This window comes from Tyto alba, unplaced genomic scaffold, assembly GCF_018691265.1.
Source record: "Tyto alba isolate M040663 unplaced genomic scaffold, T.alba_DEE_v4.0 Super-Scaffold_40, whole genome shotgun sequence".
NCBI lineage: Eukaryota > Metazoa > Chordata > Aves > Strigiformes > Tytonidae > Tyto > Tyto alba.
The window spans coordinates 23,237,890-23,251,330 of NW_024881316.1; the positions used below are offsets into that span (position 1 = coordinate 23,237,890).

A 13,441-nucleotide genomic window follows, 5' to 3' on the forward strand; every position below is an offset into this window, starting at 1 on the left:
CAAGCTTCATAAACAAAAAAGGGGCTTGTTCCTGGGCTTGAAGGGAAGACGTGAGTATTCTAAAACAACAGATTAAAATCCCAGTGGGGGACCAATTCATGACTATGTAGCTAAATCCAAAAAAAAAAAAAGGTTAGAAGAACTATACATCATTCACATAAAAATGGACAGGTCTGATAAATTAAAAATTTTGAGCAGAGAAGTCCAGTACTTGAGAAGCTAAAGAAAGCTCCACATTCTTCAAATCCAAGAAATATCCCAAAATAAGCAAGATAAAAACACTGAAAAATATTAAAAATAACATTAATAAACGTATTCTGATGGTGTCAGATTGAAACATATATTCTTGTTGTTGTCAAAAAACAAACCCACGCTTGACCAGGGAAGAATGCAGTTTACCACAGAGAACCAACTACCATCTACACTGGAAAACATCCTGAAGGACAAATGAAGCACCTGATTAAAGTCTTAACAACAAATTGCAGGAACAGGCAAAGGCCTCAGGTTCTGAATGGACAGACAGGGAAAGCCTTGGAACCAGAACTGAAATCAAGGTGGAACACAGGTTTGGAAAGAACCCAAAGAAACAGATGGCATAAACACCAAAGACAACCAGAGAAATGCATCGAAGCCAATGGGTTGCTGCTTGCAATTTTTTTCTGAAACAACCAAACCCACCTGAAGCAACTGCCAGTCAACTTGGAATCAATTAACACAGTGGCCTGGATTTCATGATTCACGAAACTCCTGAGATAACCTGTGAAAGTTATGGGAGAACTAGGAAAAACAATGACTTATAAGGTTGCTGATGTACTACAAATCCAAATCTTCTGATGGTCTAAATCACAGTGAACTAACTTCATGGAAGATAAACCACCACCTCTCAGGAGTCTGTATTCTCTTGATGAACACAATATATTCAGGAATAAGCCATGCCTTTTGTGCTGACAGCACAAAGATCACTGAAGAGAAACACAGAAAACATCAAAAGAGCATTGTCCTATGACAGCCCCCGGGACTCTCATCAGCCAAAAAACCAAAAACAAACAAAAAAAAAAACCCACCACAAAACAAATAAGAAACCCTAAAGAATAGTTTGTCAGCAGGACCTTGATGAAAATTAAATAACGTTGTGAACCAATGGAAAGAAAACACCCTCAAACAGTTCTGATCCAGATCACTGCATATGAACTGGCAATAATAAGGGTTCAACAGACAGCTATGAAAACTGAAAGTCCCCCAAACAAGAAACACAAGCCTCCAGGCACTGATAATAAAAACATATGATAAGTCTCCGTCAAACTCAGCCTTGAATATCTGTATTCACATTTGCACAAATTAAGGTTAAGACACCAGCTCTGTTTCATTTTGAGTACAAAGCAGCTACCAATGCAAAATCCTCTGTGCATGGCCTGAGCTGCCATGGCTTCTCCAGTCCCTCTGGCCAGGACAGCATCAACGCCCTGACTGATGCTTCTGGAAGGCCTGATAAATTTCCAGTCAATCTTTTCAGAATTAGAACTTAATCTCAGTAGGGAAGAGAAATTGTTGACCTTTCAACCCCTTAAAGTGAACTTTTTAGCTCACAAGAGAAACATTTATTACTGCTTATCTAAGAAGCATGATGTACTCCTCTCACAAATACCATTTGCCCAGAAGAGTGCCCTGAAGCATCTAGCTCAAAACTAGTACAAATCTAGCTCAGAACTAGCACAAAAACTTGTACAAAAACTGCACAGAAGTTTCAACAAGAACAAAACACTTGGTGAGCATGCAAACAGAACTGTAAGTGTGAGCTCTGAAGAACTCATGACCTTGAACACAGATATGCTCCTTGAGGCCTAACATGAATATGTCTTAAAAATCCCATTTGTCTCCATGACAGCGGCTATGTAACAGATTCGCACATTGTCAGATAAAAATAGGAAAAATTTTAGGGCAGAAACCATCCACTCAAGAGATCTCTTGGGTATAGATATTGGCACATTCTTGAAAAGAAGCATGCCTTATGTTATAGCATTTAAGTAGTCTGTAGCCCTGAAAATGCTTAGTTTAGATGAAAAATATATTACTAAATAAAACAAAGATGAATCTCCTAAAATTTAGACACCACTATAAGCAAAAACCTACAGTTCATTTTAAGGATTGATATTATCTCAAAGTGGATAGAATTGGTGAATTAAAAAAATAAAAAAGAGTATTCTACTGTTCTGCTGCAACCACTGTCAGCTGAAGGTCATATTTCTATAAAGGCAAAAAAGGAACCAAGTCTCCATTAGTTCTGAAAAATTATGAATGGCTATGTTGAGATGCTGCTGGGAGACTGGGTTCTCACAGGGGAAGTGTGATAGCTAAACCTTTGGAGAAAAGCAATAAATCCAAACGTTTATGTTTGAAAGTGAAGGATTCCTATGTAGCCAGCTGTTCGTTGAGTCAGTTCATAAAGTCGTATCTTCTCAAATCCAATAAATTACTAGAAATTATAGGTTAAACTCACAACTCAGAAGGATAGTAACCTTGACATACACCAAGTAAAAAAGAGGTAGTCCAGGCCACAAGTTATGCCCAGCAGAATGTTTCCTGACATTAATCAAAGACACCCTCTTAAGAAATGAGGGGGAATACTCTATTTTTTAAAGTCAAACATGAGGTAGTTCAAACAGGATTGGGATTTGGACAGCAAACTTGACCAGATTCTAGAATTAGAAGCTCAAAATAGCCTGATACCAAACTATCTTGGATTTTTTTGTGCAGCAGCATTCTTGCTGAAGAGAAGTATTGGAGGAAAAACACAGAAGTTTTTCCCAATCAGGGAAGCTGACAGCAGTCCCACCACCTGTCCATCCCAGAACAAAAATACTAGACCTTCTTGTTAGATTCCAAGAGGGACAGTTCAATTTTGGAGTGCCCCAATCATAAAAGGTGACTTCTAAGACACCATTCCACACTACTTGCAATCCATTAAATATGTAAGACTATGTACTCACATATATATGTTTGGTTTTACTGCTCAGTGCATTACTTTCACAGACTTCATAGTATTTTATTTTGCTGATACAGAACTTGGCAGTGATATATTATCTGCTGTAAGCATGGAGGGCTGAAAGGATTAATTGATTCAGGAACAGAAGGTATATTGTGTTTGTGTGGCCCGGTTTTTGTAGGGGAGAGACTACAGGAGTGGTTTCTGTGAGAAGTTCCCCCCATGCCTGACAGAGCCAATGCAGCCAGCTCCAGGATGATCCGCTGCTGGCTAAGGCCAAGCCCATCAGCAACAGCGGTAGCACCTCTGGGATAATGTATTTAGAAGGGGAAGAAGTTGCAGTGCAATGGCAACTTCAACCAGGGAGAGGAATGCGCCTATGTGAGAGAAACAACCCTGCAGACACCAAGTTCAGAGAAGGAGGAGAGGGAGGAGGTGCTCCAGTGGCTGGAGCAGAGATTCCCCTGCAGCCTGTGGAGGTTAACAGTGGAGCAGATATCTACCTGAAGCCCATGGCAGACCCCATGTCATGAAGAACTGCAGCCCATGGGAAGGACTCCTGTTAGAGAAGTTCATGGAGGACTCTCCCGTGGGAGGGACCCCACACTGGAGCAGGGGAAGAGTGTGAGGAGTCCTCCCCCCTGAGGAGGAAGGAGTGGCAGAGACAACGGGTGATGTACTGACCACAACCCCCATTCCCTGTCCCCCTGCACCACTGCAGGGGGAGGAGGTAGAGAAATTGGGAGTGAAGTTGAGCTTGGGAAGGAGGGAGGGGTGGGGGGAAGGTGTTTTAATATTTGGTATTATTTATCATTGCCCTAGTCTCATTTGATTGGTAATAAATTAAACTGATTTCCCCAAGTCAAGTCTGTTTGCACCATGACAGTAATTGGTGAGTGATCCCTCCCTGCTCTTATCTCAACCCACGAGCCTTTTGTTCTATTTTCTCTCCCCTATCCAGCTGAGGAGGGGAGTGATAGAGCAGCTTTGGTGGGCACCTGGCATCCAGCCAGGGTCAGCCTACCACAGAACGTCCGCTGTGTTACCTTTCAATGTGATTTCCAGATTTCTGTAATTTGCATGCAACAGGGACTGCAAGTCTTGAGCTTTCATTTGAATTCCTTAAAGCAACTCCTTAGCTTCAGAGGAGCATGCATCACTACTAACCTGGAAAGCTGAAGTCTACTGTTCACATGATCTGACAACTGTTAGCATTGCAGGGAGTCTCATAACTCCCCTCAGTGTCACCCACCAAGAAGAAAACTGGGAAACAGTTAAGCAAACAACAGTTTGTTCAAGTTTCTATATGAAATCTGTGAAAAAGTGTCTTGTAAAACATCCCAAACTGATTTTTCAAACTGTCAAGCCTGATCCTGCTAACTAGGTGCAACTGGTATGGGCTGGTTGTAAATTTTAGTAACATTTGTACTAAACAAAAGTGACATATTTTGATCTTCCCATTAATAAAAAGACATAATACAGAACTACCAGTTAGGAACCTGACCACAGGTTTTCCACATACACTATTTAGATGAAGAAAAAGAGGGGCTTGGCAGCCCAGAAAGATGAGGGTAAAGATACTCAGAAGTTGAGGATGATCCTGGAGATCAGAGATGAGTGCTGGGGAATGCTGTGGGACCACACCAGTAATGCCTGAGACTGTTAACTGCCAGCTGCTGCAAAGCAAGTATTGACATAACTTTCTGCCCCATCCTCCCAGAGCAGCAGTGATTCCCCTGCTGGGAAGGAAAGTTGAGACCTCAGTAAACACACTACTGGGGTGGGGAGCAAGTGAGGGACTGTGTGAGACAATCAAGCAGGGGTATAGTTTTAATCTCCTTGATTCTTAAACAAACAAACAAACAAAATATGAAACCAAAACCAAACCAGTATCCAAATCCACTACAGGCTGTTGTTTACTGTCTCACCTGTGACACCATGACATACATTTGTTGATGATTCAACTACTTTGTATGATGTCTTTCATTACGTGAATGTGAGACTTTCCCTCACTGCAGACAGTTCAGGGTCCTGGAAAACTGATGTAAAACGCCTGCTGCTTTTGAGTTTGATGTCCTGTTCATGTGGCCACCTGAGTATCCCCTCAGGCCGGAACAGCACATTTACCTCTATGATAAACCAGGCAGAGAGAACTGAAAAAGCAGTTAGGTACATATACTGATCTGGTTTAGACAACACGGGCATTTTTCACTTTGTGACAACCTGCTTGTCTAGAGCATATAGAGCAAGAGAAGACACTAAACAAAGTTATATTTGAAGTCAGCAAAAGAATTCTGGAACAAAGCAAGGAACAGGTGTAAGAGGTCCTGAGCCCCAGGAAAGACATACCATTTATTAAAATACATAGCTGAAAGGTCAAGTTCTGAATCATTCATTAAAAATAGGAATCTGTCAGGTTGCAAGGAAGCACTTAATTTGATCTGGTGTTAACAAGACGTCTAACAGACTCAAAGGGTATGGTTTGAGTGAATGTCAATCTTGAGACCCCAATACTAGAAAAGCAACTACATCAGAGGCTTTGGAAGACTGGCAAACCATCCAACCCTAATAACCCATTCCACTGAGCTAAAGTAAAAAACAGCATTTCTGATACTCAGCAACTATCAACAGCATCAGAGAAAACTCAGAAGCCATGGTCTGGACTGCAGGATCCTCAACTGTTATTAGTTATGAAAATGTTATTGGACCATGCAAACATAGCAATGAGCGGTGGTAGCAATAAAATGTGTACAAGATCTTGGAAACAGATGTGAACCAGTCCTCTTCCTCTTCTCCTACTGAATATCACAAAGACTGTCTGATATAAAAGATCAATTTCTGAATACCCAGCCACAGTCAATTTCTTTCCTTTTTTTTTTTTTTTTTTTTTGTAAATTATTATTAGCTTTCAGATGTAAGGTGTTTTGGTTTGGGTTTGTTTTGGTTTAATACTAGGGGTGGCCACTGCAGAGCCCTGTACCCTGACTGCACTTAAAATGATACCACACAGTTTGTGGGCAGGACAGCATCCATTGTCAGGCAAAGATGATGCTGATAGGACAGTTTTTCTTAGTCACTTTTGATAAGAAAATTTAAGTCTCCTAATGAATCTCAATCCTACTTTACAAGGGGAAAAAAAAAATACCAAACACACACACAAAAAATAAAACCCAATTCACATCAAGTAAGGAACTAAGTTAAATATAAAGATAGTGCCCTACTGTGTAAATTCACTGAAGAAATAACGTCTGCTAAATCCTGCCCACACATAGCAAGGCAGCTAAAACAGTAAATCCTCACCAATCTTTGCAATGATTAGCAGGATAAAAATCTCAGAGCAGCGTCAATTTTTGATGCATATAAAAAGGAAAAAAGCCAAAGGAAAGTATCCCTAGTGCCTGTCAGATATATGGAAGACAGTCAAATGCTTATTTATATGAACCAGAAGAAAATAAATAAAGAAAAAAGATTCCTAGAAAAAGGTCTGGGTATTTCAAGAATTTGTTGAGAATGACTATGAGTGAACAATAAACACTTTAAAACTATTCACTTTTAGCTTGTATCTTAATTATTCCTTCCAAGGGAGACTACTTTAAGTGGAACTTTCACATTCTTTTCTATCTAGTTCAACACTGTTGATGCCTGACAAGCAATGGTGACACTCCACATTAACTAAAGACAGTAACTTAAAGCAGTTTTTTCCTATGAACCTAAAGCAGGTTTCAGGCAGTTAATATACACAACTTTTTGCTGAACTGTCTCAGCTAACTCTAACCTATACATCTTCTTCCAGTGAAGATGATGGCATCCTTTTATAGCCTCAACCTCTTGCTAGAGCAAGCAATGGGAGTCACAGTCCTTCAGGATACATCTCAAAAAGTTCCAACTCCTGTGTTCCCCTTGCCATATAATATAGGTTTTCAATTTAATGTTACCTTTTAAAAAGCTGCTAAAAATCTCTGCTTAATTTCACAAGGCATTTCATGTGCTTTTGTTGTTTAGGGGAAGTAAGCATAATGGATGATTAAGATTGTATATTTTTTTAGAAGTTTATTACAGAAAACAATTACTTATGTCTACTGACTACACAGTAGAGTCTTCCACAAGTCACTGAAGGAATAAAAATAAATTCTCTAAAATATTGTCGCATTCATTTAAACTCCTTTTTTATCACACTCCAGTAAAACAAAGTAAAACAAAATTCTGCATTGTATCCACTATAGTAATAACCTAACTCATAATATTAAACAATAAAAGGTGATGACAATAATCAACACATCAGTGGGAGCACTGGAGCCAGAAAGCCAAGATTCTGGTTTAAACCTTCTATAGCAAGGGATACTTCACAATACATGCTGACAAATTGCATATAGCATTCCTACACAAATAGGAAGTAAAACTGAAAAGCAGTGTCTTATTAATGAAAGTGCCAAATAAAATACGTCTTACCTGAGTTATTCCACTGGGAGGGATCTTGTATGACTGCAGCTTCTGCTTCAATAGCTCAGGATCACTGTGGCGGAATGGGCACCCTGACAGTAAAAAACAAGGAAGCTCACAAACAAGGCTGTTTACCAGGAGTTAGTGCAGTAAGGCACTCGAGAGACCAGCTAAGCTGTTCCTAATTGTCTAACAGCTTATTAATAAGAAAGTTAATTGCCCATGTGTACAAATTCCTTTTTTTTTTTTTTTTTTTTTTTAACAATTACTTCACTGCATGGTTATCAGGGCACCACAGGCTCAAGAGTTACATAAAATATCCCAACATAAACAGGCCACAATTCTCACTCACTGACAGGAAAAGAGTTTTAGTTAGTTCTTTACTAACAGTAATAGTGCTGGTACATTTAGTAGCTGGGGAAAAAAAAAAAAAAAAACAAACGAAAAGACAAGTAATGAGAGCCAACTGGTCTTTAAAGCATAGTCCTTTGTAAAAATGTTACTTTATAAATACCTTAGAAAGTTTCACCATTTTAAATAAGAGTGTGGGTTTTTTTTTTTTTCCTAGAATTAGGTTTGAGACACAACTGAATGAATGACTTAGTACTAGAATAACAACAGTGAAGCCAGTGCAGGTTTCCCACATTTAGTCACACAGAGGTAGGAGGTTTTAAAGTACCCTAGCAAACTTAGAATTTCTCTACAATTGAATTAGTATCTCAAAATACCTCTATTTGGTCACTTTTTAAAGCATGTGTACATTTAAAGTCTCCTTGCACTGCATGACACAATGTATACAAAGCCAGAAGCTATCAAGTGTGATCTAAAGAGAACAGTGAAAAACCACTGTGGCCTTGAAATTAAATTCATCATTTAAGAGACTACAGGAGAGAATAACTTCTTTAGCCAAGGGTTTTCACTGTTTTCAAACTTTTTTTATTTTTTAAGGAACTCACCATGATAATCCCCTTGACTTGGTGGATTAGACATGATAATCTTCATGCAGCTGTATGGGGTATAATCAGTTCTCTTTCCTTCTTTCCCGTAGTTGTGGCGAATGCTGTAAGCATATCCTTTGTCAAACTAAGTAAAAACAGAATAATAAATTCTTACATATAGTGCCAGTGATTCTATCTGCTCTGCAAATAGAAATATTCGATAACAAAATAAATCTTCCAAGCATATTCAAACTGAGAAAAATAAAAATCTCGTTGCTTGCTGCTAGCTTAGATTTTTATATTACATGGACTTGTATATGCACATATAAGTGTTTTACAGACACATCACAAGAGAAGTGTGTAACTGCATTGATTTAAGGTTTTTTCAGCTTATGCAGTTAAAGATAAGTTGATTTAAAGATTGAAATTTTAAATTCCACAATGTTAGTAAACATAGTAATTTAAAATCTTTCATAAATGCCCATAAATTTATTGCTTTATCAAAGCAAAAGATCAAAATACAGATTTCTTTACTCAGGTTCACATTCTTGTTCTCCCAAAGCACAATGCTTTACCTATATTTTGTTCCAGCACTGCAGTTCAATTCATTAGATTCTGAAATGGAATATACTTCACTTGTATAAATAGGAAAGATTTTAGCAAATCTCTTTTGTCTACTGATAGATTACCAAGTCTCCAATAAAATGAAATCTACTGAAGTAATACAGATGTAAACAAACATTTATCTTGGCAGCTGAGTACAACACTATCAATATATCATTTTAGATAAGTCGTAGATGTGAACATTCAATTACATAAATTCATGTTATTTTATATGTAGCAAAAGGTGACATAAAATCTGTAGTAGAACCAGATAATTTAACATACAGATTTTGTTAAACTTCATTAGCTACCATAAGACAACAAGGAACATTTGTTCAAATACCATACTTCTAGTCCTAAAAAACCCAAATAGGATAAAACAACAAAGGTTCATATTTAGAATTAGACATCCTCAGCCTCTCCTCAAAAAATCTATGACAGTACATAAAAAAACAACTGTGCTCCTGCTCAATTCAAAATTTTAGCATTAACCTTATGTAAAGTACTGTGTCTGAATATAAACAACTCTCATAAGAATTTATGATTTCTTCTCAAGAATACCTTTAAAATAAATTTTTACCGTGGTATTTCACTAACATAAGACAATGTAATATACAGAGAAAAATCATTCAAACATCAACTGTTGTTGTAGCACTACTTCTTTGAGGATACTCTCATTTCCTCACATAAAAGAAGTTCCATTTGGTCTGTGGACTAACTCAGAATATTCATATACCTATGAAATACCTTGACCCGCTAAAACATGTCTAAAATAAAACAGAAAAGTAAGTATATTTTTCTTCATATAAAACACTTTAGTGTTTTTGGAAAATACAAATAATTGGAAATATATAACATAATACATAAATACATAAAATGCATATAAAAATATACACAACCTTTGAGAATAAAATCCTAAATTGCACCTGATTCAAAGGGTAAAAAAGAAACTTCTATATCAAGATGCTGGTCATAATCAAGTCAATGTATCAAGAAGAATAATATTCAGCACTCATTCCAAATAATACTTAAGACATCCAAAGCTCTGAACAAACATTGACTAATTAATTCTTAGTGTGCAGTTGACAAAGTGACTTTACTCTAATTTAAAAGATTTTTTTAAAAAAAAAAAAAAGGAAGGGAGAAAACACAGAGCACTGTGTTTTCCAGTACAGCCATGAGCAGGATCCAGGATGTAGGAATATTTCTATCTAGTCAACACTTTTGGCTCAGGAGAGAAAAGAACTGGTTGGTTGAACAGTAAATGAACATTAGTAAATAAACAGTAAATGCTCTGCTTTTGATCGCAAAGAGCTGGGCTTATCAACTCTTCATTAAAAAGAGGAGTAAGACTGTATGAGGATCTGTTATAGGTGTGTGCACATACTTGGGAAGGGCCGGGGGAACGGGTACCCTCCCCTTAGCAGGGCAAACAGCAGCTGCTGGCTGAGTCCTGCTGCTGCTCCTGCAGGATCTGCAAATGGTGTATTTACTCCTGAAAAACAGCAAACATTAAATACAAAGATGTTGGGAATTAAATTATGCATCTGTGAGTGCACCTGTTAAACTGAAGGTGGAGCCTGTGATCCTGGAGACACTTATTCTTCCACCCAAAAGCTCTGGAACCTTTCCTCCTTCTGTGTAAAAGGTGAATGAAAGTATATTTCATTTGTTTAAAAAAGGATGTTTGAGCAAGCAGTTACATGAGATTAAATTAGTTTTTTGTAAGGGAAAAGCAAATCTTGAATGCTTTAGGATGTATTGCTTATTTTGCCAGAAAATTAACACCCCTCTTTAACAGTTCTGGATACTAAAATCTTGAGATGTACTTTTCACATCACTTGCCTTAATGCCCACAGACATTACTTTTACTACCTAACTCATTATTTTATGCTGAGAAGCAGCTCTTTCAGTAAATAGGAACAACAGCTACATAATAACACAACATGGCCTTGGGACAGGTTGGATATTTTCTCATTGCTTTCTTCTAATCCTGCTTGGATCTCAAGAGTTTTCGCAGTGGCAGATGGCAGAGAGTAACACAGCTATGTGGTGCAAGTTAGCACAGGCTCAGTTACATGCTTCACTGAGAGCTCTCTCATCCCTGTGATTCAACGTTTCTTATCACCGATCAGAGACACAGGATTTAGCAGGGACAGTATCTGACAGGCTGTGTGGTCATCCTCAGTGGGAAGAATCTATGAATCGTGGCATTTCATTTCAGAAAACCCATCCTGGGGAACAGCCTTCTCTGTACATTGGGGGGTGAACTCAATGATCAGATTCAGTCTTTCCTAATATCATTACTCTACGATGTGCACAAATTAAAATTCCCCGCAGGAACAATCCCTTTTACCAGCACAAGCACCAAGGTACAGTTAGACATGTTTGAAATATGCAAAAACAAGATGGCAGAAGTAGGGAACTGTCCCTTCCTATTTATTCTAATACCCCAAACTGAAGTAGTAGGATTTTCACAGGTCCTTGAACGAAATAAACAAATTATGTGCAGTACACATCATGCATGTAGGTCTTCGCAGTGTCATTCTAACTGCTTATAAATTGCTTGGTTTCAAACTATTGCAGAAAAACAGTTTAAAAATATGTAAAACTACTATTACAGTACATTCCAACTGTAATTTACTATAAGGTCTTTATGGCAAAAAAATGTAAAATGTGAAAACTCAAATTAAGGGATTTGAAAAAAACACTTTTTTGGTGTTGGGCCTATGAGAACTTTCAAGGTTTATATTGAATCCTGATAGAAACTTTCTCAACAATAAAGATGCTGCATGAGTGGTTTCATATATCTTGTATCCTGCCTGACAGTTTCCACTGAGACAAAAGACACTCAAGAATACAAAGGCAAAAAATTATTCCATTCTGACAGAGCAATTGGGTATGCACATACATCTCACCACAGTCTGTGCTAAATATCAATGGAGACTTACTGCCAGAATTACAATATTACAAAGTTATAAAACAGCAACATTAAGGCAACATCATTCTATTATTATCTACACCTACTAGACCACATGCTGTTGGTAACACTTTGGAACAGGGACTCTCTGCAACTTTTTAACTCTATGGCCCACATCTCAACTATCCCAGTTATTTTTCCTCTATTTAGCTCTCCAAGATTTCTAAAAACTGCAAGGCATTTGTAATTTATGTGGTAGGTGGATAGACCATGGCTTCAGTGAGGGAGAAAGGGATCAAGAAATATGTCTTGCTTAAGCAATAATCTGCTTCACATTGAAACCAAGAGGCTGAGGCAAAGACAACCCTTTAACAACACCTCTCAAAATTTGTCACTTTGGTGTTGGAATGTGCAAATCTCGGGATTAGCAGCAGTGTGAATTTTTGTTTTAAAAGACTGCAAGTCAACCGCCTGAGCTTTAACTTGATCCCTGAAGATATAAAGGGTTTTGAAGACTTCTCTTTCCTCCACGCATGGTTGTAGGATGCACGTGATGTCTGGTGTGAAGCGCACTGCTGATGGCAAGTGGGTAGTTTTGAGTTTTTATGCATCAGTATTTGTTGTAATTAACCAAGGTGTCCAGTATATGGTACTGAATATGTACTAAAGATGATCCTGAGTATCCTGGAACATGTGACACTGAGTCTTTCTTAGACTTCTCCATATAACAAACTAAGCTCTTAGCACTGATTAATGGGACTAAGCCAATAGTCCCAAGCCAGAATCAAGGTGGCTGGGGACAGTTCACTGGGTATAGATGAGTGTACTGTAGCAAGAAACTTACATTTTGCTTTTATGTGGCATATTCACATAAGTATCAGACTAATGCAGATTAATTTGCCTTATAACTGTTAGTTAAGACACACATACTGCGTTAGTCTTCACTAGAAGATAACAAGTTATAAATTAAGATATAAGTAAGGTATAAATAAAAAGGTATTAAATATATATTTATATATTAACTATAAATTTGCAACTGGTATAGCCTAATATCAGATTACCATGTTTCAAGATAAGAATTTAAGGAAATGCTATTTTCCATCAGTTCTGATCACATAAATGCTCACAAGATCTTTGGATATGGAATGAGGATGTACTTCAAATTGCCCATTGGGCAGGTATATGATCTCCTTTGAAGAAAAGCTTTCATCAAACAAAGCAGGGAAGTATGGGTCATGTGCTTCTCATAATTATCAATTCAATACAACTGAATACGCTTTCAAAAGAGAGTAACAAATGACATTCCCAAGGCATCCCAGCCACAGCAGAATAAGTATCATGTCATCACTGAGACTTACTTTCCTTATATCACTTGTCATATTTGCAGATTAGTATCTGGAAATAGAACTAAGTCCTCCATAAATTTTGTTAACAATTCTGATATTCAGCATGTGTATTAGGATGGAAAATAGTTTGCTGTCAGGTCTTCCAAGCTCTGCATGCTCAGGTTCACACTTCTGAAAAAATTTCATGTTTCAATTTAACTACTTTTATATA

The 13,441-nt window shown here is 37.7% G+C and overlaps 1 protein-coding gene across 3 annotated transcripts in view; it reads right to left on the reverse strand.

Annotated features, from left to right (window-relative positions):
• PRIM2 (DNA primase subunit 2) overlaps positions 1–13,441 on the reverse strand; it is a 127,104-nt gene that overhangs the window by 14,422 nt on the left and 99,241 nt on the right. For all 3 annotated transcript variants that reach the window (XM_033009867.2, XM_033009865.2, XM_033009866.2), the window contains exons 11-12: positions 8,380–8,506; positions 7,433–7,515 (exon numbers count right to left, since the gene is read on the reverse strand). In XM_033009867.2, coding sequence (XP_032865758.2) covers positions 7,433–7,515; positions 8,380–8,506 — 210 coding nt within the window. The remainder of the gene's footprint in view (positions 1–7,432; positions 7,516–8,379; positions 8,507–13,441) is intronic.